The sequence below is a fragment of the Eptatretus burgeri genome, chromosome 7, assembly GCF_056783735.1.
Source record: "Eptatretus burgeri isolate ZD-2024b chromosome 7, Ebu_testis_v1, whole genome shotgun sequence".
In the NCBI taxonomy this organism is placed as follows: Eukaryota; Metazoa; Chordata; class Myxini; order Myxiniformes; family Myxinidae; genus Eptatretus; species Eptatretus burgeri.
Window position 1 is genome coordinate 56,949,776 of NC_140967.1, and position 26,818 is coordinate 56,976,593.

The 26,818-nt window shown below is 42.6% G+C and overlaps 1 protein-coding gene across 7 annotated transcripts in view; it reads right to left on the reverse strand.

Annotated features, from left to right (window-relative positions):
- The window catches only part of SYNE1 (spectrin repeat containing nuclear envelope protein 1), a 423,352-nt gene that overhangs the window by 363,433 nt on the left and 33,101 nt on the right, over nt 1-26,818 (reverse strand). Inside the window, exon 1 of one of the 7 annotated variants that reach the window (XM_085888564.1) lies at nt 2,434-2,527. The exons of the other annotated variants lie outside the window; for them this stretch is intronic. Coding sequence (XP_085744690.1) covers nt 2,434-2,512 — 79 coding nt within the window. The 5' untranslated portion in view covers nt 2,513-2,527. Of the gene's footprint in view, nt 1-2,433; nt 2,528-26,818 lie in introns of those variants that run through there. 7 annotated transcript variants of the gene reach the window in all.

The following is a 26,818-nucleotide window of genomic DNA, read 5'->3' on the forward strand; positions in this document are numbered from 1 at the left end:
AAGTGATTTCTGCTTGCACCATATATAAGCACAAAGGATGGTTGATGAAAGTGGTGTTAGCTGACTCCCAAGCAGATGGAAGATGACCTCGAGCAACTTATAGAGTGAATAGAGTGTACTGTCGGACCCCGCTATTAATGGGGGATACGTTCCTGGAAAATGGCGCAAGTGGCGAATCCACAAATAGCAGGGCATTGTTTCAATAGAAAAGGGGGGATAGGTTCCTGGCGGTATGTTATTCATTAGGGAAAAAAATTTTTAATCCCATGAAAACCTGCAAATACACCTCTGAAAACAGGCAAAAAAACCCCTAAATATGCCCACGAAAAAACGAATATGCCCTTTAAAAAGCGAAAAAACAAACAAACCGTGAATACATGAAGCACAGGGCTGTGAATGTAAAAACAGGTCACATTTTATCAACCGCAAATACACGGGATCCACGAATATACGGGATCCGCGAATAGCGGGGTCCGACAGTATGTTTGTGAAATTCAACATGTCTTCATACTAAAATATGCCATTTGGTGTCCATCTGACTGTCTGTTTTTATGACTGTGATACATTCGGTCGTTACTAATTCAATTGCAACTAAACTTGACAGGAGGACTAAGGGTCACACAATGGAGATGGAGCGATTTAACTTCCCCTTCCCTCCCCAAGGGGGATTTGCACCTTGGACAAACTCCGTGTTAAGGTGTATATCCATGTTAAGATGCCCAATCATGGCATTTTTCCAAGTCTGCTTCTAATAACTAAAATGATGACAATCGCATAATATTAATGTTATCACAAAACAATATTAATACCGCCTCTCCTCCAATTGGGTTTTCTTCTTGAGCAAATGCCAGGTTAACATGTACAAATAGCTGATCGTGGAATTTCGTGGGGCAAGCCCAACAAGGAAGAGGGTGAAGAAAAAGAGGCCTACCAGCAGTAAAAAAAATCATAAACCACAAACACATATGATTACCTTTTTAAAGAGTCACTACTGCTGTTTAACACTAAACTGAAAATAATTTGGAGGAATCCTGACATCTTTGAAGCATTCTACATTTAACGTGTCCACCACAGACTAACGAACCTGAGCTGAGATCGACTGTAATCTATATACACCAGAAAAGATATTAACATGACCCTTCCTGTCACTCCCATAGGGAGTGGGTGTACCAGTCATACTAAAATATGCCATAATATATATATATATATATATATATATATATATATATATATATATATATATATATATATATATATATATATATATATACACATATATATATATATATATATATATATATATATATATATTAGTCATAGTAATATATATAAAATGTGTTAAATGTATGAATATTTACCAAGATGTAGACTATTGAAGATTGTGGCAATGTCAGTGAAGGTCATGCAATTACCTATGATTATAACGATAATATTTTGTTAATATTTTCAATTGCTTCTTAATCTCCTGTAAAAATTGAAAATCTAGAAATTAAAGCTAAACTTGATTCCTCTCTCCAAGAGATCAGAGTATCGCATGGGTAAAATAAAGTTGAAAAATATGATAATTAGTACAAAAAATTAACTTGCACACAGCTCACACTAAATGACTAAAAAATACATTGATAAGAAACAGACAACATTAGCAAGGTTTATTTTTAAAGTTTTTCAATCAACATATTAAAAGAGGTAGACCACCCAAAGTTGTTATCTCAAGTTGGTCGTTAAATTATGGTGCAAGTAGTTTTTCAAAGTTTGGTGTCAACTATCTCTGAACATTGGTGTGGAACAATCACTTTTTAAAAAGCAGCTGTGAAATCGCAATTCCAATGTGACATGGACAGAGGCATTTCCTTCACTTCAAAAACATGTTATTTTGAAGGTATCGCTTGCAGGAGTAAAACAACACATTCATCCTGTGGAACAACTACACAAGCCTGTGCCGTATGTTTGCAAAACCAACTGTACAAATATTGCGTGCACTTGCAAGCCTTGAACATATACATTGGTTACTTGGATATACAGAAGTACAAAAGCAGCTAAGGTTTTACAATCAACTCAACAACATGGACATGCATACTGATATGAAACAGTTCTGCTAACAGTGATTAAACGACACTAAAAATTGTACAACCATTGCACTCAGTTTTGGAATCTGTTGACAACTCATTCTGGAATACTGCGCTAAGCATTTATTATATAAAGGAACCCATTATCCATTTAAAAAAAAAAATCTTCATTAACAAAGTCCAAATTTTACAATTATCTTGAGAAATATTGTGGTCAACAGGCCTGAGAAGAACCTTTCCCCAGATAAATAGAATGCAGAACTCAAGACTATAAATTATACACATGAACAATGTAACCAAAATAAATCTAAGCAACTGCACAACCAGGGTCACAAGAGCAGCATGCCGCATGATAAAATAGACTTACCTCGTAAAAACTCAACAAAACCAGTGACCAAGTGGACTGAGCTTCCCTTGAACACATATGCATCAGGGATGAGGGACATGTCTTGTGTTCGCCCCTGGAGAAGTACCTGCTGTGCTGAGTCCCAAATGTAAGTGAGTCCCTGTCAACGCTGCTGTGGTGTGACACTAATATGGGTAAGCTGTTGATGGGCAATGTGCCCAAGTGTGGAAAGCCATCTGCAGGAAATTACATCATTCCGCCCATGCGACTCAAAAGCAAGACCCGCCTGAATAACTACTCTTACTCAAGCCACTTTCATAGGATTGGGACGGTCCCTCCTACAGGGAAAATTCAAAACCCCTCTCCTTTATCTACTATCCACTAAGAAACATGACCACTTGCAGCGCACACCAGTCTCCAAGTCATGCAATTGACCACTAGCAGTGCATGCCAGTCACTAGCCAAAACAAAACGCTTAAAATAGCTCAGTACTTTATACACGCCCTGCTGTAGTGACCTTGCCGGGAGGTGACTGGTTAAACTGGTTTAAATCTGAGGATGTTCTCCAAAGCAACGGTCTTGTCATTAATTCATTGAGGTATTGTGAGATTGCAGCAATCTGGACATTATGAAGAGTAGACAAGAGGGATGTAACAAGACAGCCCCAAGTTTGGGGTGAATTGTGGGTGAAACAATCAATGTTCCCAAATTTTATTCCACTGCATTAATAATCCAAAGGTAGACACAACACAAGTTTGCTGGTGAAAACATTAAAGTGTTTCAGAAACACGTTAAAACCTTTAATAAATTTCTAAGCTGCTATGATTATGCTGCACAGATGTAAACGATCTTTCATGTCTGGGATTTGATTTATTCAAACTCACAATGCTAAAGCAAGCTAAAGGAGCGTTGGTTGTTCAAACATGACTTTTCTGCATTTTGACTTGTTGATGCTCATGTGCTGTGATGGTCGTGTTAGCATTTTAGAGTTGATATGCAAATACAAATGTTGTGCAAAGAAGCAGTATGGGGAAAAACTATTTAAACACAAGGTTGAGAAGAGGATGCAGAAGAGGTCACTACCCCCTCCAAGCCCTCTGGAATACTTCTGGTGACATACACCTCTCCGCAATCACCTTGGGTTTGTCTATATTTCCTCTAACATTTCCTCAAACATAGATCAACTCGTAATTACCCATCCCAACTATGTTTCTCATCTGCAGAAATTTCAACTGTCACCATGACAGCTGCCTGGGCGTTAACTCAACAACCAGCCATGGCACTGCAGAAAATGCCCTCTGTGACTAAGTGGGTTTGATTCAATCTGTAACTTCCCAATCTGGATTTCTCCCACCGATATATCCTGCCTCCTGGACCAAATGATGAATAACTTTCCACCCAATAACTGTATTTCTTGTTCCTTTTCTGCCCCCACTGGCTCTTCTGATCACTTTCTTGCCAAGGCCCAAATCTCTCTCGTTATTGTAAAGGAGCAACTTCAAGGATGTTGGATATGGCTGTTTGTACCGGCAAACTGGCAGAGACCTTCCCCCTCTCAAAAGGATTGGCCACCATCTTCAAAGCACCTGATATTGATTCCACGTGGAAATACTTTTCCAAAAGTCTACTTTCTTTCATGCACCAGTTTATCCCATCTCATCTGTGACTTTCCTATCCATTCTCACTACCCTGGTACACTGAATCCTGAGGGGTGCCGTTGCAGTCAAGCAGCTTGCGTTCTCAGCTTGGAAAGCTAACCTGCCTGGGGGTAACTTTCTCTCATTCTGTAAGGCTCACAAGTGTGTGCTCATCCTGAGGCATGGCAGAAAACATAATCTTGCAAATCTCAGGGCCAAACTCTCCAACCAGTCTACTTCCTCCAAGTCATGAAAGAGGGTGTAATAATTGTTAGGTCTGTCTCTGATATATGCACCCCTCTCCCCCCCTCCCCAAACTCCATCCCTTCAATAACCTCAAACAGCTATACTGTAGACTCTGTCTGAGATAAAGCAGAATCTCTAAATTCTGTCTTTGCCTCTAAATCTCATGTCCCCAAACTACCCTGATCCTGATATTACCCTGATATTCCAAACTTTCTACTGGACATTGTGTCCTTTGAGGTTGGTGGGCATCCACTGTGCGTTTGAGAGGTTGGCGGTTTGAACCAGACCCTGACTGAGTCCTACCAAAGACTTTAAAAATAGTACCTCCTGCTTCCTTGCTTACTGCTGGGCATTTAAAGAGAATAAAGCACAGATAAACAACCATAGTTTGGCAACCATTGTGTGGGATTGATGGGCCGAATAGTCTCCTGCATTGAAGCTTCTTGTAAGAGAACTCGTATACTGTAGTCACAGGAGGCATCAAAGTCAGAGTGGAGTATTTTTGACCTAAGGCTATGAGTATTTCTTGGATGCAGCGAAATATTTTGACAAGTCAACAACATTTTTTTTATAAAAAAAAACAGGCCAGTTTTTAAATTACATTTTCCAAACAATGAACCGCTTCACATTGCACTATAAGGACACCAATTATAAGAGGGTTTGTTTCTCACAACATTAATTGTATTCAGTGGAGATGTGTTAAGTGGACACTACCTTCGGTAAGTTTGGATTTAATATATACTAGATGACCTGTGAACCCGTTGGGTTCCCGTTGTGACAGCGGTTGATGAAAAAAATCATTTCAAGAAAAAGGAAGATAGCTCCAGCGAACTATACCGCTGAGGTGTTTGCAATGATCAAATTCTCCCGAAGAGAACTAAATCAGAAATTGATTTTTTTAATAATATTTTTCGTTGCCCGATTTGAATGAAGCTTGATACTGCACACCGCAGGCGAATGGTGAGTAGGGTGGCCTTAAAAATGTTGCGCTGTCGTGTACTATTTTGGCTGAATTTCGGGAACATACATACAAGATGAGAGTTTTCGTAATATATATAGATGTTCATCACAGTGGCATTGTCAAGCTGTTTCAGTGTTGAGCTCTAGTGTCTCTATCTGTCTTTGTCTTCTTTTTGGTCAACCCTGAGAGACAGGAATTGTGCCATGAATGTTCAACACTTTGTGAATTGTTTACATCCAGCCTTTTCAGGCACACAGCAAGGCTTGCGAAACAGAGATCCATAACAAACCTTCTGGGCATCGGTGGCCCGAGGTGTGAAAGCGGGGGTAACAATCAAAGCTTCTGGACATGGCACTCATGGTAAGTGGTGCTGCTCGAGAGCGATTTCTGATCCCAGGTTTCCATCAAGCACTGACCCGTCCCCCTGGTTTGAGGTGATATGATGCAGAAGCGTCGGGCACGCACTTCTGCATTACTACCTGGCTGGATGGTGTGCTCATTGTGGATGTTACACTTCTTGCAGTCCTGAAGGAACACATTCTACCCTGAACTTGGTATGTTTCCGTGATCCCGAGGAACTCGACTGATCACAGTTTTTACCAAATCTCAAAACGTGCCATTTTATATCACACAATTTTTACTTAATATGTTTCTTCCTCAGGTGGGAAGATGTCCACACAGGGAATTATCCAAAAAGGGAATTGTGCAATGATCACCTAAAGGATTGACCTAACTTTATTGCTTGACATTCAGCATTTAAAAGAATAAGAGCACGGAGAATCACGAGAGGTTGGCAACTATGGGGAGAAGGAAATTCCTTCTTCGGAAATGTCCCGCTGAGTGTAGTGAGAAAGGTGGCGCCATTTTTGTGGGGTTGCTGGTACCCACAGTGCTCCAGGAAGTGACGGTTTTTCCTTCAAGCTGAGTGGCTGTGTTTGGCTCGACTAACAGTCCTGTGTTGTCTCTCATGCATTCGCCTGGAGGTCTTAGGCCATGGGCTAGATAGGGCCACCGTGCACCCCCCTCCCCCCTCCACCTCCCAACAAAACTATGTTTTTTTGAAGTGTCTGGATATGCTGAATACGAATTTGAATGTTGACATTGAAAATATTAGGATGCACTACCTGTATCAGCCTCATGAAAAGGGGTACCCTCAAAAATGAATTTTCGTCATTTGTGCCAAAAGCGATTTCCGTACACAATCAGAATGGCTTCGAGACGACCCATTACACTGTCAGACTACACATATTATGGCTTATATGAAACATAATCTCATGCTGGTTCTATGTATGTGTTTAAAATTAATATATCCAAGAGCTTATATAACATGTTGAGTACATGTACTGTATCGTCTTATTTACCGTTCATTACTGTGTTGTGAAGTTTTCAATAAAGCTTATTTTATCCTGTTTCTTGTTATCTATCCTGCTAATTAACCATGAGGTGACATGCCAATGCCAACTGCATTCCACTTGATGCCAAAATGGGTCCAATATCTTGGATACCCACAATGTTATCACATCCTAAATTGCATATGGTTAATCTCATTGTGTTTGTTAACTATGACCAGAGCCTCCATCGAGGTCAATACCTGACACAGAAATGACTTGGTGCTGAAGAGAAAGCTTGATTTCTTATGAACAAAGATATCCATATTGAAATTGGTATTGTGTGAATTTTTTCCTCTACATAATTATATTTTTAATGTGCAGAATATGGCCATTGGAGCAGTAGTACAGACACCTCCCCCTCAAGGAACTTCAACAACAAATATTCATTTGCAGATTACTTAAGAATTATTCCCATCATTTACATTGAAGCCAAGAGGTTAGTTCAGATACAATTCATTTATTTTGACATTAACATCAAATATGTAGTTACGTTTTCTCTTTTAGGTCAAAGACAATCACTTCAGTCAATTATGAGTAGCAAAATAAATATCAACTTTAAATTTAATCACAGATATGACATTTTAAATTTTTTAATGTTGGCTTTCTTATCTATTTGCAGGTTCACAGAGGCTGAGTGCAACCATGCAAAGTGATGTCTGACCCAATGCACTCATCAGAACGTCAAGAGAAAGAAGGCCCCCCAACCAAACGCCCGAAGGATGGTGGCAGTGGAGGCCAAGGGACAAGGCCAAAGTCCAGGTGCATCATACACATCCCTGGGCTTCAGTATGGACCTCTCGTGGAATCTATATTAATATTTCGGCACGCCCCTTTTTTTGTTCCACCATCAGATTTTTGTTACTGCATGAAATGAAACAAGCTTTGACATGTATAGTAATGATATTATTGTCTCCCTTAAGAGGCCCCTCAAAATTCGTTTTGATGATTATGGTAGTTAAACAGTTCAAAAACTCCATTTGCAAAATGGGAGGAATTATTTCACAAAAAAGAAATAAAAATGTTTCCCATTTTTTAGAGGACCACTAAGATGAGTTCGGCTCATAGAATCACGCTCCATTTGGGGAGAAAACAGTTGAGTTCATACCTGACGAATTTGCACTTTCCATGTGCCGTAGTTTCTTCACAAAACCATGACTTTCTGACAAAGTACAAAGTATTTCTTTGCTTCTTTTATACGTGGTTGCCGTTTTGAATTGCCAAAATTGTTGCAAATTCGCGCCCGCCGGCGTGCGGACGGCCACGTCACTCGAATCGCGACCGCGTCGCCCACCGGACGGACAATTCAGTCGTGACCCTCTCGGAACAGGATAGGGTTGCTCGCCAAATTCGATCTACCTAAGTACCTGCGCGGATGGTCGACCGGGCGATCGTACCACGCCACAGGCCGACTCCGGACACGAACCGCTTAAGCGGTCCATTCCATGGTACAGTAATAACCGAACAGCGTTATCGTCGGCCTCGACAGTTCCGATTAATTACCGGGTGTCTTAAGCCCACTACGAACCCTTTACGTGAAGCAGGATGGAGGGTCAATAAAGAAAAGACGAAGCGAAACGGGAAAACAGTTCACACAAAGCACATTTATTTCCCGGCACACGGAAAGCACACATATACAGCAAAAATGCACATATAGCAACCAAAACAAAAGCAACAACAACGCAGAGTGACTACCGACTACGCGCACACACGGCAACACTTATACAGTTCAACTTTACAGACGGCACCAACACACATTTACTCAAAAGCAAAGGAAAGAGGCCACCCTCATAGACAAGGGGGCAGACGGGCTTGTAGGCCAATATGTGCGCGTGACCTGAAGGATCGGCCAGGCCCGCGAGACCGGGGGGGGGGTCCTACCCACGTCCTAGTGACACGTTGGCGGACGAGCCGCAGGTGTGGCCGCTTAGCTGTGCCCCGACTCCATGCTCCTTGGCGGGTTTCGTTGGCACGACGTTTGGAGTGGGGTGGGAAAGGGGCCCCCTTGTTGCACTATCTCAGTGTGGGGGAAAGGGGAATTGTTGATGCCCTGGGGGAGGGAGAATGTCTGGCTTGGGTCCCGCGACGAGCGATCCCACACCGCGACCTCGTCGCCGACCGCCGTCCTTCTCGCCTCGGACCCGAGCTCCTTGACCTCTTCCCAGAACTCTTCTCAGCCGACTCCAGAACCCAACTCGATGACACTCCGATGACTTCGCCACCCGACTCGACTCTTCCTGCCACACCGATCACTTCGCCACACGACTCGACTCTTCCTGCCACACCGATCGCTTCGCCACCCGACTCGACTCTTCCTGCCACACCGATCACTTCGCCACCCGACTTGACTGACTGACTTAATTCGCCTTGCGCTCGCCTTCTTATAGGCCGGCAGGAGCAGCTAATATGCAAGTATCCGGATCAGAATGACCTCGGGGGCGGAGCCACACTCGCCCATTGGTCGGAGGAAACTGGGGCGTGAATCTCCCCCGATTCTGGAATTTGCATATATCGATTTCACACAGACGCGCCTGGAGGCGGGGCCAAGCTGCCCTGCGCTTGCTAATTGGACGGAGCAGAAGTGGGCGTGTAGCGTTTGTGATCCGAATTTTCCTCGGAAAGGCCGCTATTTGCGCTCGCGGCTCGGTGCGTATCGCTGAACGGACCCAAGACAGCCCGACGCTCAGTGTTCACAGGTGGTGCGGGAATGGCCGTAGAAGGAGAGAGGTGAGGGTGGTGGAGGGTTTTCGGTGGTGAGGGTTGATGGTTATGGTGCCGTTGGGAATGGCGGTGATGCGATGTTTGCGGGATTGAGTTGTGAAAGTAAAGGTCGTGGGTGTTGGCATTGTTGTTGTTGTCTGAGGGTTGGAGCCAGGTTGTAGTTGGTGACGATGGCTGGCGTGGTGGTTAAGGTGGTTGTTGTGTGATGGCGCTTGAAACGTGGTTGGTTCAAAATAAAGATAGAACAGAAAAACGCCTAACTCAAAGGATCGCAGCCCGGATGAATCACATAAATTCCCTCTATACAATGGGTTTGGGCTAACTACACATGTACTTAGAGATATCTCACCTTCGGGTCCTGAATGGTGGTTTGCGAATTTCCACAGCCGTAACACGATGTTTCAAATTTCAACCTGATCGGATGCATGATCTGGCAGCCAGAAATATATTTTTTTGATCTGGGTTTTTGTTTATTTATTATTTATTTATTTGAATAACGCTCACTTAGCTCTGCCTGGATGGGTTTAAGGGTAGAGGAGTAGCAACTGAAATGTGAATCCTATCCAAGTTCCTCCTGATAACTTCATCTTTGCTTTTTGCTTGTTTGGGTTCTTTCTGATTACTCCAATGCAAGACTGTACCTATTTGGTCTTCCTTTTGGTATTAATTGAATTTATTTTCATCCCATTTAAATTCAATTTCATAATAATAAGCATCATGGGTCAGGGTCAGGTGTCCGATCAAAGCGAGGTTGCGTCAACGCGTATCGTCTTGGTACCCGGTCATCACTGCCAGCAGTTATAAAGTGGCAGATCCAGTTATGTCTTATTAATTACGTAACACACTGGTACATAAACACCACACAAAACAAGTCCTGGCAAGGGTCTGCAATCTCTGATTGCTCATTCTCTTGTTGACCTTGTCATATATATCAACCCCCCCTGGTTGTGGATTTTCAGTGGCACCAATGTTAATAATTCATCTTTAATAGTGAAGTCTTCAAGCATCATTCAAATCAACAATGTCAGTTCACTCGCTCTGTGTGTGTATATATGTGTATATATATGTATATGTATATATATATATATATATATATATATATAGATATATATATGTATATGTATATATATATATATATATATATATATATAGATATATAGATATCTGTCTGTCTGTCTGTCTGTCTGTCTCGTTGGTATTGTTGTTTAGCCCAGTCAGTTCTTCTCAAATAGGCCTCCTGTCAATATGGAAACTTGGACTCAAGATTGTTTTGGTAAGTGTTACAACTGAATTAACTTTATTATTGTGTTACTGTATTTTTATTAAGACCATGCATCAATTTTTTTTGATAATGTGAATGCAGATTTGTTTTCCACATTTTAATGTGAGCTACTCATTGGCAGCCAGTGAGCTACCTGTCACTTACGATCTACATGTTGGTGACCCCTGTTCGAAAGGGTCGAAGGGGTCGAAAGGGGTAAGTGCCTAAAAAGGGTTGAAGGGGTCGAAAGGTCTGTTCAAAAAGTACGTAATTATAGACGTAGACACGGTCCAACAAAATGTAATGAATAGACATACTCATGGTCCAACTCACGTTCAAATAGTACGTAATTAAGAGACATATGTGGGTCGACCGAGGCGTCACCTTGAAGAAGCTTCACCATCCTTCTCTGCTTTTCAGATATGTGTGTGTGTATATATATATATATATATATATATATATATATATATATATATATATATATATATATATATATATATATATATATATATATCAAGGCAATTGGATGAAAACTGACGATGCATGCAACCTTGACCTTTGACCTTTTGATCTCAACTTCAAAAACAATAGGCTTCTCGATGTAACTACCTCCACCAGTTGGTTAAGTTCCATGAAGGTCAGAATAAAATTGTGACCTGTATGTGATTTATCTACAGACAAACAAGAGGTCACAGGCTGGTACATGCTAAATCAGTTACTACGACCTTGCCCTTTGTTCCTTAAAAACAACATGCTTCTAGTTGTTGATTGGTGAACCAATGCAGTGACAAAATATGCAAATTCTGTTCAAATGTCAGATCAATCGGATAAAGATTGACAAGTTTGTGATTTTGACCTTTGACCCTTTGACCTCAACCAACAGGTTTTGAAGTTTGGATTGGTGAATCAATTCAGTGACCCAATATGCAAATTATGTTCAAATTATGATCAGAGTACCCAGCCTCAGGGTATGTGGAGTTTCTGTGCATTACTTGCTGAAAACAGTATAGTATGTACATTGCAAGAAGACTCTATAGATGTTTATGTGGTGTGCTTCTAAAGGCATCGAAAGAGTCAAGAGGGTCTAAAGGTCTAAAGTGTCTAAGGTGTGTAAATGAGTATATTAGGGTCTACATGAGTCAAAAGGGGTCTAAAGGATCAAAATGATATGTTCCAATAATCGTTAGGATCTAAAGTATCTGAAGGTTCTGAAAAGGTATAAAGGGTTTGAAAAGGTCTAAAGGGTCTGAAATGTTTAAAATGTCTGAAAGGTCTAATTCTAAAGGGTCTAAAAGTTCTGAAGGGGTTTAAATGGAATGTTCAAATAGTTGTCTAAAGTTAGTGTTTCCACCCTTTTCTCAACCCTGCTCTTGATGTCTCTCCCTCTCTCGACTGTTCCTTTTGTTCTGTTGTGTCCTGTTTCATTTGGTGTTATTGCTCTTCCACGAGACTTGACTTTGAATACAAAAAAGGAGTCTCAAAGGTCAAAGGGGCTAAAGGGTCTAAAGTGTCTAACAGAGCATTAAGGGGTTGAAAAGGTCTAAAGGGTCAATGGGTTTAAGTGCACTAAGGGATGTAAAGGTCAAAAGGGTCCAAGGGGTCTACAGGGTTTTAAAAGGTTCAAAGGGCCTAAACGGGTCCAGGGGTGTCTTAGTGGGTCAAAAGTGTCTTCAAGGGGTCTAAGGGCTCAAAAAAGGAATATTTTTTTTGTCAGGGAAATACACCCCCAAACACGAGGGGGAGCACTCGGTAGAGTGCAAAACCTCCGCCGCCAATACTGCTAGGTCACTCAAGTGAACCTGATATCCTATTCATTCAATTTGATGTCAACAGTGCTCACAGAGTTATAGTTTGCAACTTTCCCTTTTACATACTCAATTCATTCGTCATAACTCGATTCCTTGAGACAGAAATTGATTTTACGTGGGTATATCCACCTGAAGTTCCAAAATCAGCCGCAATTATAATTTTGGCATGTTTTTTTTTTGTTGGAAATCACTTATAACATGTAGAAATGCAAAAAAAAATCGAAATTTGGTTGAAAAAAGATTTGCAAATTTTTTTCTCTAACAATTTTTTTTTGGGGGGGGGGTTGGAAATCACTTAAAACATGTAGAAATGCAAAAAAAAAAAATTCAAATATTTTTTCAAATTGGCCGCCATAGCGGCCATATTGGATTTTGGACCAAGTCCAAAATCTAATGGCATGATCCTTGGACCAGACCTAACCCCGCCCCCCCCACCAAGTTTCGTCGAAATCCGTCGAAGAGTTTTTCCATAATACTTTTCACAAACAAACAAACAGAAAGGGGTGAAAACAGTAACCTCCATCCATCTTTGATGGCGGAGGTTAACAAGGCATAAAGCTACTCTTGGTAAGGGGTTCAGGGAAGGTTGGATTAGGTTAAGGATAAAGCAAAACAAAATAAAAGACAGAGAAAAATAACAATAAAACATCCAAGACATAGGAAGCAGCAGAAGTCAGGTGAAATGTGATAGAACCTCAAAGATGTAAGAAGTAGGAATTGACATTCCTCTTTAAGCTGAGTAGATCGTAGGATAATGGGAAGCACATGACTACAGGAAGTGAATTCCAAAGTGAGACTGCACGAGGGATAAAACTATCTGCATAACCTGTCATTCTGCACTTTCGATCAGCTATAGTGCATGGGTGTGCAGAGATGGCAAACAGAGTCTTTCCTCCAAACACTCGTCCAGGATAAACCAAGTTAGAAAGTCCAGCAGAACATTTGCCATGAAAATATCTATAGAACAGACCAAGAGTGGCAACTGACCCACAGTGAGAGAGTGGTTGAAGAGTTGAACCCATCTCCGCACCAACCAGGTTAACTGTGCATTTCTGGAGCCGACCAGGTAAAGATAAGTGATAGGCTGGTGCTCCAGCCTAAATGTGGCAACAGTACTCCATGAGGGGACATATAGTTATCTTATACAGGTACAAAACAGTATCAAGAGGTAAATACCTCTGTGCTCGATAGAGATAACCAACCCGCTTGGAAGCACTCTTTACAATACCAGAAATGTACTTATCCCAATGGAGATTAGAGGAGGTGTCCAAGCTGTTGATCATCAAAGCTCAGATGATTGTGCTAAGGTTGAAGACCCCATGTGCACAGAAGGGAAAGGCCTGTTTCTGGAGCGAGACATGGATAACATTTTCGTTTTCTTTGCATTGAAGTTTACCAGCCAGTCATGCCCCCACTTCAACACATTCTCCAAGTCATTGTGCAGAGAAAATCCAACCTCATTTCAAGTAGTGTTGAGTGAATCAGAAGATGTGCAGTAAAGTGAGGAGTCATCAGCATACATGGCTAGCTGAGACAAACAATTATCAGGAAGATCATTGATTTAAACAAGCAACAGAATGGAACCAAGGACGGACCAAGGGCATCTGATCTCCCACACCCAGAAAAGCACAGAAAAAACAGACTTGCAACAAGTGATGGCACACAGTCACCGATGAATGCCTGTCTTTTAACATTAATGGTACCAAAAAGGTGGTGCAAAAATCCAAGCTAGTCGAGAAGCTTAACCTGCAAGAGTTGCATGTTGATAGCTGCATTGTATTCGTATACACAGGGTTCATGTGGAGACTTGCCACCACATCTGCTGAAGACAGAGAGCAACAGGATGGAACCGACTTCACTTGGTGAGATTATGCAGAGAAGATGTTCTCACTTTTTCTTGCACAGCATCCCAAATATTACACTCATCTGAAGGTTGACCAAATCCACAGTTTTTATGGCAGCCACCTCAGATTTTAGTGGCCATCTTGGATATTGGCAGCCATCTTTGGTTTTGAGCACATACTTTGAATATAAATATTTTGTGGTAAAAATGTATTCCCTGACATCCATTAACTATAAAATAGATGAAAAAAAATTTTTAGGCCACGTGTGGTCTGGCAGGACCAATATATATTCTGACGATGGCCACATTATATTTTGGCATGCAGCCAAAAATGCCAAGATTTTTGAGTTGGTAGCACCTGGCCATTTTGTTTAGCACCCTTCAATTGTATAGAAACCACCTTCAAAGTTTTGTCTCCACATACTTGTCACTGGATCTGCACATTGATCCTTCTACTAATATTTCCGCCATCCGGGTGGGAGTGCCCTTGACATTCCACTCTCGGTGGGCAATGTGCTGCGGCACATTCTAAGAAATAAACTTAATATTTTTTGTCATATCTGAATGAAATGTTATTGATCACAGCAGCATCCTACATATCTTAAATCTGAGAATGGAAAAAAATTCAAATAAGACCTATGAGAAATCGGAAAAAAATAAACAAACTTTGAATTTTTTTCCTTTTTTGGAAAAAATATTTCACGGAAAACCTAAAGAGGGACGCTCTTGAGTATACCTTGAAATGATGGTGTTGAACAACCCAAGAGTGTCAAAGTAGTTACCGGATAAACAGAAAAACACTGTCATGTCTGAGTACCCATTCGCACAGAATTCCTCTGTGCCAGGACCTTTCATCCCGGGAGATGGCCCAAATGCTCTTTTATGGCAATGCATTTAATAATTCTTCTACAATATTACCGTTTCCCAAGGATCATTCAAATGAGCTGACATTGACGGCAAACACACATGAAAAGCAGATCGGTGGAACACGGTTTCTTACCTTTTAAAGGGTTTATTTTGTAAAGAAAAGTGCAGGGAAGAAGGTAGGCAAGATGCTATAATAAACAGAACAAACCAAGCGAGTCAAAACACACAAAGAGGAGAACTGGAATATGCAAACTTATATACAAGAAGGAGAAATAAAATGCAAAACCTAACAAATGAGGCGCCACAGATCGCACGTATATAACAAGACAACAATGGAGGTGAGACTTCCCTTCATCTATGATGCGCAGAGTGGACGCAGGACTCCATGTAGCCAGCTTTAAGAAACTAGGAGCGACACAAAGGCCAGAGGGGCCTGTAGTTGTAACGGTTCAGCCATGAAAGAATAATGTAAAAAGCACAACTGCACAAACTCACAAACACACAAAAACTTGAAAATATTTATGGAGATGTCAAGTGAATCAGATGAAAATTTACGATTTATGTGACCTTGACCTTTGACCTTTGGACCTGTTGACCTTAAAAGCAATAGGCTTTGTTAGACCCTAGACCTTTGTTTGGACCCTAACAGCTAACAGCTTATGACCACCTCACCAAGTGGTGAAGTTTCGTGAATATCAGAGGAAAAATTGTGACAAGTAGACAGCTGACATACAAACAGACAGACAAAAAAGACAAACAGAATAACAGACCAGACCAACCAATATTCTTGCGAATCTTTGATTTCAAAAGTTAGAAACGGACCCAAATGCAAGTAACAAATGGACTCCCTTTGGCGAGGGTGAAAAAATTCTCCACTTCTAGGTGATTTGCAAGGACATTGATAAAAATGAAAAAAAAATCAACACATTTTAAAGGATATAAACCTGGCGTCGCAGCATTGTGAGCTGTATTCAGACGGCAACTTGCCGAACAGGGCAGCCTGCTATATTTTACTCTTGTAAGTAAAAAGTGAATTCCAATCAGTGTCGTCTCAGAACATGTGGATCAAAATTACTCCTGCTGCACCACTCTGTGGTGACAGGAGGAAATGCACCAAAGAACAACCCTTGTGTTGCTGCCTGGCATGTTCCTTTGAAATGGCAGTGCAAATGTGGTGATGTCTATGTAAGAGGGGATTCACAAGACAATAAGAACAAGCCGTTGGAATACATATATAATGTCAGGGAAATGTCAGGGAAACGGTTATGTTGAGGAAGTGAGCTGCCTTCGGATGAAATACTAGATAAGCTTGTTTTTTCTAACATGTGCTGTCAGATTCGTTGACCTCAGAAAAATTAATTGCAGAAAATTAAGAATATCACAGCATTATTTCACTCTCTTTTATTGGAAAATAATAGTTATCCACACGAAAACGAAAAAGAGGGATATTTTCAAAGCAATCAATCAAAAGCAAACCCTTCAACTATACCATGAGAAAACTCAGAGTAATTTAAGGTCTTATCCTGTTCCTTGTTTGTATCACAGGCATTTCATGACATCTGAACATTCTCCTCACCCATATAGTACTTGACAAAGTGGACTTGAACACCTTCGCTTGTAGATCAAGACTCAGATGAAGAAGTTATGCTCAAAGCGATCTCATATTTCCAAAAGCTAATGAAATTGAATATTCCCTAAAACCATCTCACATTTGGATATACGTAGCTACTTCTACTTCGAAGCATGCAAGCACACCTATGTCAGTCCTTTTTTTTGTTTTTCCATTTTTTGTGTGCATGATTGAGACTCATGGAAGAGCTACAGAAGAATGGGAGTGAACAGAATGGAAAGGGGGAAACACCAAGAGTAGAGTACAAGTGACAGTGAGAATGAGATCAAGGGGGGGGGGGGGAGAAGGACACAAGCTGCCTACAAACTGAATGAAACACAGCAAGAAGAGGAAGCAGAAAGTGGAGATGAAACAGAAAATAAATGAAAAAAACAAGGAACATATGAAAAACGGTGAAGGGGAGGGAAACAACAAGCTCAAATGAGCGAAGATCCTCGTCCTCTTAATGATGACGTCATAACAACGAATATGACGTCATTGTGATGTATCAGGTTTGCGATAAATTATCTGTGCTAATGCCCGGCTTGATTCCCGCAAACAAAATTCAAACAGCTTGCCTAGTTTCGGAGATAATGGTATAGGCGATTTCCATTAGCGGCGATATTATGACGTCAACTTTTTTCTCGGAAGAATTTCCAAAATCGGAGATGGTTACTGGCTGTGCGTGGGCTTTCTGCATATACATGGCAAATTTCACGAAGATCCGATGAAAACTCACCAAAGTTTAACAAGTGCAAAACCAAAAAGGAGGCAGGGAAATACAGAGAGGCCACCAACCTGTCTATGATCCGAAAGTAACAGGTATGCATAGACACACAGCTTTGTTGCAAGAGATCCCAAAATTTGAGATCTCCCAAGTCTTACTTCTGCATCAAGTGAAAAACTAAAATACAAAAATAAGTAATTATTTCTTCATTGGGTTTCCTTTTCTTTTGCCACCTTACAGGAGCGAGGCTCATGGACGAGCAAAGTATAGAGCTGACAATGGGAGAAACATCAATGGAATGAACGAACAGGAAAATAAGACAGGGGGGTGGGGAGGAAACACTGAAACACTAAGTAAGATGGTTGGGATATAAAAATTGATGGGGGGTAATAAATACGATTGGTCAGAATTGGGGATGACAAGAGATGGTAATGCACTGCTTGCTTGAAGCCGTGGAAGGAAAAGTGATGCAGAACTGCCTCTGGAAGGTAGTTCCACAGAAGGAATGGGAGGAATTAAAGAGTTGAAGTGTTTTTTCAGCTTGAATTTTGGAATTTTAACAGGGAGGGGGTTACTGGAAGAATGAGTGCAATCTGGAATATCTAGGAAAGGTCAGGACATTGAGCGACGAGAGGGAAAAATATCGGACAACAGTCGGTAGAAAAGAGAGAGATCACTGGCCTGCTGCGATATGAAAACAACAGACCCTGTGCTTTTACGGTCTCATCATGGAAGATTCCAATAAATTTTGAGAGCCTGACAATCCTCAGTGACTTCATAGAAAGACATTGAGGTAATTCAAAAAGACCTGAGAAGGCCAGAGGAGTGAAAAGACAGATGATTAATGTCCTTCATCCCAACCGAATGGGGAGCCATGAAGACCTCAAAAACGACCCAACCACCCAATAGGAATTGTACCTTTTGTGACCATCTCCAACAGGAAGTACCCCAATACACGTACTTGGGGGTCAAAATAATCAACAAACTAAGATGGGATGCACAACTCAGAAGAGTAGCATTTCAAGATCATTGGAACCTATTGTGATAAAGGTGAGTTGATAGAGGTATCACTTTGCCATTGCTGACAGGTTGGTGGTCTCTCTGTCTTCTCCCACATCCTTTCTGGTCTTGTACCCTCTGCTCTTTCTGTGCTTTGTTCCCTCAAGGTTTCTGCAGGGTGCACACAGTCCACCATAGACCCCCTTCTCATGAAACTACCAAGATCCAGAATCACTGTTCACCTCCACTCATTCGTTCCTCTTTTTTCCTGCCTATGGAACCAACATCCACATTCTCTTCAATCTCATTCTTCCCTCCAGGTCCTCATGACAGCTGTTCACCACCATCTCAGATCATCTGCCATCCAAAACCATGGTCTTTTCTACCCCCATTAACCTCCCCCTCATAAACCACTCCAAAACCCCCAAACCCATCTCCTTGCAAATTTCCAATTTTCCCTTCCTGGGAGTTTGCTTCTGTATCCATCTTGTCCACCTGGTGCATCCTCCCCCTACCCTCCTTTCTTCACGAAATCCCATGAATTGTTCAAGTCTCCCTCTATTTTATCCTTCAACCCTGCTGTTGGTGTTTCCCCACTCTTTCTACTTTTCCTTTTGTTCTGTTGCATCTTGATCTGTTCAAGGTTCTAGCTCTTCCAGGAGCCTTGACTGCAAACAAAAAAAGGAAAAAAAGAATGCAAACATGGTGCAATGACAAGGATAATGTCATGTAATCTGCAGCAGTCTCATGGCTAAAGTTTAACATGTGACCCACTCACGACTTTCCCCAATAACATCACATTTTGCACAGATGTTTTGCGGGACGCTTGGTGCAGATGGGGAAAGAGAGAATAGTAAAGAGAACGCATAGATTGAGGGAGCAAGGTAGGAGGAAAAGAGGTAGACCATGGTTCAGATGGGAGGATTGTGTGAGGAGGGACATCCGTAAGGTCGGGGTTGTTGGAGAGTGGAGAGAATTGGCTGAGGACAGAGGGAGATGGAAGAGTATCGTGGTCAAGGCAGGGCAAAAGCTTGGTACCATTGGACCTCACCCCTTATAAAGGGATTAGGAGGAGAAGAAGAAAAAGTCTTGCCATATGGGACACACCCAGCCCCAGCCCGTCACTGCACCGAACTGGATCCCAACTCATTTCTACATACAATGACCATCATTATCATCAAAGGTCACATTTTTAACTCTGGATTGTGAAATAAAACAGTTGAAATATTAAACCTGAATAAAAACTAAAGTTCAAGTGTCATACAAATGGAGGTGCAGCATCGAAGAGTATGCCATATTGAGCAGATAAGCTGGCCGTTTTATCTGCTTGCACTTTCTTGTGGATGTCAAGCTATCCTAGTGATAAGTAAATTGCATGTAAAAGCCATACACAATAGAACATCTCAATAAGGCAGATTGACTAAATACCCCTTTCTCATTTGCAAAAAGTTTAACTCGACCATTACAACGATCATTTCATGAAAACCTACATTTCAGTCTGTTCTTCTTCACCACATCCTTCAACACCAGAGTTTTAGGCTGTCAGTGAAAGATAAGCTCGTGGTTTACATCTTCGGCCAAAACTCGTTCGATTTAGAACCAGACACTGATAGCCATGTCGTTGTAATAATTGTGAGACCGACGGCATATCACTTTCAAAATTTCAAACAGCCTTGTTCAATTTATGCAGAAAGTGTTTTGTGAGTGAAGCCAGAATTGTGAATTATTGCTGTGCGGGGAACTGCCCACAGAAATTGGGACGCAGTAATGAGCAACCTTTCACATTTCACAACAGCCACCTTTTGGAGGAAAATAACCGATCACTGCAAAGCTGGGAGAGTGAAGCATATCTAGTCAAAAGTAAGGTGTATTGGGCAGATGCTTCACACCCACAGAAGAATATACCTTGTACGTATACATTGGCGTAATCATAGCGACAAGCTCAGTTAACTGGGTGACCTACTATCCCATTGACTTTCAGCAAAAACAGACTGGTTGTGTTTAACGGAAGAAAAGACTTTGACAGGGTCTCGTATAAGGGCATTAATGCCAAGTTGCTTATGTTTGACAATAACCATACTATAGGGCTGGTGTTGGCTGCTGAATGATTAAGGTGCTTAGCTTAAGATCCCAGGGTCTTGAGTTTAAGCCCCTGTCAAATGTTGAATTAACAGGTGGGTTGACTCAGCCTGCCATCCTTCTGAGGTTGGCAAAATGAGTACCAGCGTGCTGGTAACAGGGGCATTGCATCAGTCGCACAGCCACGCTCCCTCGGCTACGCTACTCCCATATGTGCAGTTTAGTCCCCTACAATGCACAGCATCACATCCAGCTCAACCATCGCCATCATCCTCTCCAGTGTGTCCCTGAATTCCTGATTCTCCACCCAAGTCCCACTGTTTATGGCCAATATACTTACATCACACAAACCATTTGCCTCTGTACCACCAATCATGCCATAACTATCCGTCCCTCCCATGTTTCCATTTTGAACACCTGCTTGCTGATTTCTTCTGATACTATTATTCCCACGCCATTCTCTTTCCATCCCCACCTGTGTGCAACAGCTTGTATCCATCCTACCATGCAAAGTTCCATCCTACCAAAGTATCCATGCAAAGTTCCATTCGACCAACCTCCTCACCCTGTCTCCTTTCCATCTGGTCTCCTACAAACACACAACACTTCCAACCTCCTACTCTGCATCATCTCCACCACCTTGACTCCTATCCCCCCCACCCACACAATTTATCACAAATTCAAACTACCTATCCCAAACCTTGCTTCTGAACCGCTGCCCACCTGGCAGAGCTAGTACCATCTTGATCAGTTTGGGACGCTCTGGTCATCAATCAGCAGCGCTGCCCGGGCTGACCTGATCTATGTCTAAAATATAATGGCTAATTAAATTAATAGCACAAAACATGTTTATACAAGGAAATTCATTTGATATATGATCTGATAGCACATGGTATGGAAAGCTGCAAAGTTCCATACCATGAATGAACATTTTTTGGGGTCAGGCTACAATCACTGTGAGCAGTTTGGTGTATGGGTAAAGCATTGAGGAATTACCCTCAATGGCATGGATCTGATTCACATGGCTGCTCAAGGGGTGAGAAGGGGTGTAGGGAGGGAGGGGTGGTTCTCACACCCTGAGATGGATTGGCAACCTATCCAGGTTTGGTTCTTAGCCATGGATACGTTTACAAATTGTAAGTGCCCCACCATCACCGGACTCAACAGGAAAGAGCTGTTTCATAAACTGCTCATTAAATAAACCTGTCAGAAGAAAAGCTGAACAAAGCAACAGGTCGTTCCTGCATGCCTGGACAAAATTTGAATTCCTGTGTGAAGTCATAAATGAACCTTTTTGTGACAAAATTTAACCTCATGTTATTCAAATACTTCTTCAGACCTTCAGCCAGCAGCAGTTGCAATGTGAACGATGCCAAACTCTACAAACCATCGATGAGGGTGTTTTTGAAAGAAAAACTATAAAGTTTTCATGCTGAAGCTGCAACTGAAACAAAACACTTGTTCCAAATCTGCAAGGCAACGACCTGTGAATCACACAATGGCAGTAATTCTGAGCTGTACAGTCACATTCCTCAAAAGCACCCGTAACCATGGCTCCCTTCCTTACAATCACTAACGCTCTGCTCCAAATGTTGAGCAACTGCTACAAAAGAAACCACAAAAAGTTGTTTTCAACACAATGGAAACTTATGACTGAATTTCCACAGGTTTCTCTGATAAATGGAAAGATATCTTTGCCTGTACTAATAACAAAAATGCCTTGGCGTTACAAGCAGATATGAGTATTATCAAGCAACTTACCGAGTTTCGGTAATGGACCAATATAGAGATCCCTTAAATCGGTAAGGCATGCGTCATCTTGCTTTCCAAACAACTGTGGGCCACATTGTGCTCCAAAATTGCTCAGACCATGACATGATTCAATATCAATTTTCAACAAGGCTGAAAGAACATGTAATAACTCTTCATCTCATAAGTGGATGACAATTGGAATACCGTACTCCAAAAATACTTTTATTCCTGGTCAGGATATAATTCCACTTATCAGCTCACTATTGTTCCAGGCATGTCTTCTCCATCCATGACCATCAATCAACTCCACTGACTTCAGCCCAAACCTTCAGCCTTCCAGTGCTGTCACTTAAAACTCATGATTCTAAATACGGTTCATCTAATATCCTTACTTCGCCATGTTCTCGCAAAGACAGCCACAACCATTCTTGAAAAGCAAGGTCAATAGTTGACAAGCTCATTGGCCAGAGTTAATCCCACCATCATATGGTGGGATTGGTTAATTGTGGCCATTTAAAAATACAAACCCCTGATGAATTCCAGTAACAACTAAAAATAAGTCCAAAATGGAACCACCGCACATCACAGCACTCTCAGTACCAGTACAGAGTACACTTAAGACATCAGATTGATCGGCTTTGGTGGCACCCCATGAAGACCGATAATCCTCCAGAGGACATCACATTTCACTGAATCCAATACTTTTGCAGAGATCAACATCGGCTACAATTTGCCCTGCTAAAATTCTCACCTGCGTTCAGTGAGGACCCGAAGGGCAAGAATATTGACCTCTTTGGTGTAGAGAGAGACTGCTCTGAGCACTGGTGCTCAAGCATATGGTGGCGAACCCCATCAATAATTATCCAAGCAAAGACCTTGCCCAGTACTGAGAGCAAGTACATGGCACTGAGTCACTCGTCGGTAGTTGTTACAGTCCTGGCGATCACTCTTCCCTTTCCAGAGATGGACAACAAGCCCCCTCTTCCACTTCCAGTCAGTTGGGATGATGCCTGTGCTCCAAACAGAGCACAGACCTGCATGCAAGACATGAGTACAGCATTTCCACACCGCCTTGAGAGGTTCAGCATGGAAACCACATATCCCAGGAGCTTTATCCTCTTTCAACTGGTTCACCACAACCCTGTGTATCCATAAATGGTGGTTCAAAGTTTATTGGAGGGTCAGCAATGGGAATAGTAACATCCCTGAAATTAAACTCAAAAGCTGGTGGATCACCCTGGTATAGCCACTCAAAGTAACCAGGCCATCGGGCCTTCACCTCAAACTCCTCTGACAAGAGCCCACCTCCCTCCACTCGAACTGCAGTACACTGAGGGATAGGCTTGGAGGAACGCAATGCACAAATTCCTCTGTAAGCAGGATGAGTATCCCTTGACCACAGGTGATTCTCTACCTTTTCAACGATTCCTCACACATAGTCCTCCGTGCCCGCCCACAGCGAACATACAGTTTTATGTCTCAGCTCACTGAACAGCTCAGTTCTTCCATCAAACCTGGCCCTGCGACACTGGTCAATGGCATCAAGTATCCCTTGGAAAGCAAAGTTCCTCTTTGTCTGATGGATGGTTCCAAGAAACACACCGGCAATGTCAAGGATAGTAGTCTTGAGGGCACTCCACAATCATTCAGGATCCCCTGAAACACCCAGACTCCTTAGAATACCACTCCACCTGATTTTAAAATCCTCAGCTACCGTTTCATTGTTGGGCTTGCCAACATCTAGCTTAGGCTAGAATGGTACCATTCTCTTGGATTGGATCTGCAGATTCAGAGTTGCTACAACAAGTCTGTGATCAGTAATGAGGAACTGAGCACTACAGTGGATTCTGCCATTCTCGAGCGTCCTCTAGCGGCCATCAACGACAATATGGTCAATCTCCTTTACCATACCACCAGCACTGGAATACCATGTCCAGTGATGTGGCTGTAGGTGCTGAAACCATGAACCAGCCACCTTAAGTGCATGACATCTTGCGAAGTCAAGGAACTTAGTGCTGTGCAGGTTCTTGGTTCCAGACCCATGGGAACCAACACATCTCATGATCATCTCTACCAGTGTCGGCCAACGCATTGAAATCCTCCAAAACTCGAAGAGTATCTCGCCTGGGGCACCAATCAACCACCAACTCGAGTGCTGAATAGAATGTCTCCTTCTCAATGACTCACCTCAGTCGGAGCATATACAGAGACTGGAGAAATGACACCCAGAGAGTGAAGATTCTTCATCATCTGCTCATTGACTGGTGTTACCTCAACTGCCATAGGAGACAGCTTTTAGGACACAGCTACAGCAACTCCCTGGGAATGGTAACCATCAGAGCAACCAGACCAATAATAGGTGGAACCACCCACCATTATCTCACCACTATCCAGTCTCAGAACCTCAAAGTGCTGCAATACTGATGTACAGACGCTGGAGCTCAGATGACAGCAGAGACAGGTGATCATCCTCTCTTAGAGTGAGGACATTCCAGGCATCCACCTGAAAGGACCGCCTCAGGTTAACCCAAGGAGATCACCGTCTGGTAGACAACATCTCAGCACCACCCTGACACACACCACCACAACCCAACCTTAGGTTTCCCCTCCATCATCAAATAATGTGGGTCCTGAAGGATTCCTCCCAGTCTCGTCATCCAGGCACCAGATATGGATGGCCATTGGCTCACTAGGAGATCCTCGGCCATTTGACAGATTTTGTTTTCAATCCTGCTGAGTGACCATATCCATACATCCTCCTCACCAGGAAACCTGATGGGGGAGTGGGTTTAGTCCCCAATAAGCGGACCATGAAACAGGTTAGTACAGGCTTGCATGGTACCTGTAGCAAATCACCGATCTCAGCTGGCCTGATCTGACAATATCAACAGTTAACAGCCAAGTGAACAGTTAACCACCAAGTGCATAACACCCTGAACATGCAATATTTGTTGGGTGTGGCAAAAGACATACATGCAATAGCAAAGGAACAAAGAGCAGTTACCCCAATCTATCGAGTTTATACGTACAATATTACTTATATTTACATTACAGGCACCATCAATTTCATTCCACAGAAGGGTAGATTAGAATGAGAGATAAGAGACGTTGAGGAATTGGCGACCTCCTTGCTTACCCAACACGAACACATGGGCACGTGCTAGTCCAAAGTGATGGGAAGGTGAGGATGGGGACAAAAGAGGAGTAAAGGGGTGTCTAGATGCATGCTGAAGAGGTGCAAGCAGTGTGCGGTGCCAGTGCTTCAGATGAAGAATAGACAGAGTGTGAGTCAGTAGCCGCTCTGTGAAGAACATTTGGTCAGGCATTGCCCTCACTGATACTCATTGTGCATCCACAGTAGATGAGTCAGAAGAGAGAAAGAACGTGTAATAAGTAGCAATATCTAATTGGTGGCATTATTGGTCTGGCCTCTCGATCCACACTGCGCCCAGACTGGACGGCGCTCGGACCGTTCCCCCCACCCACAGCATTCTCCGTTCCTCTTACAGCAACCAGCTCACAGACGAGTGAACACCCTTCTTACTATCCCTGCTATTGAAGAATCTCAGGAGGGGTGGAGCTCGATGAGGGTCAGAGTGGATTCCTTGCCTCTTGTAGGCATGGTTGCCAGAGAGCAAGGGTCACGCACGACCTTCTTGGCTCTGAGGGCAATGTGCCCATTGGCCTGGATGTACTCCGGTGCGATGTCACCCTCTCTGCGAGCTTGCTGGTTTGGAAACATTCGTATACATGCCACAAGCATGAGCTCCCAACTTAACATGGGGCATTCATGCAGTGGTCCCCATTTACCACCCGAATGCCCAGGAAGGGCACGGATAGAATGCTGGATAACAAGGATGGTCTTTGCTGGTACAGGAACGTAACGGAACAGTGAGCTCACACTTGCACCCATGGGTAACAGGCTCCGTTCACGGCAGCACTGAGCTTGGATGCGAGCTCTGTCCAAAAGGTGTCCTTGGGCAAGGTGAGGTGATGGTCTTGAGGTGCTAGAAGGTGGTTGTAGTGGTGAGGAGTATGGGGGATGGTGTAGTCATTGTTGAAGTGGTGATGTTGGTCAATGGCGATGCGTGGTGGGGGGGAAGGCTGGAAAGGCAAGCTTGAATGGTGGGTTGTTGAGTGAGATGGAAATAAAGTCTGATGTGTGTTTGAAGCAGGCATGGTGGTTATCACTGGTATTGAGAAAGAATTGCTATGAATAGGCTATTGTGGTAGACATCACAGTTTGATTCTGACACGCAGATTCAAATGTAGTTTTGGCACACATTTGCAAATGGGTTGGTTAGCAGAGAGTGCTCGATTGTGTACGTGGTAGAAGATAGAACTAGAAGATGGGGGAAAAGTTGGGAAAACCTAACTGATCCCTCACAACACATATTCCCTTTGTAACCCATGAGACACAAGGGAGGACACTATCTGGAAGATATAACGGTTAAATAACTGACTCTGGAACCACTGCATGTTGTGTGCCATTGCTTTGGGGCTCTCGG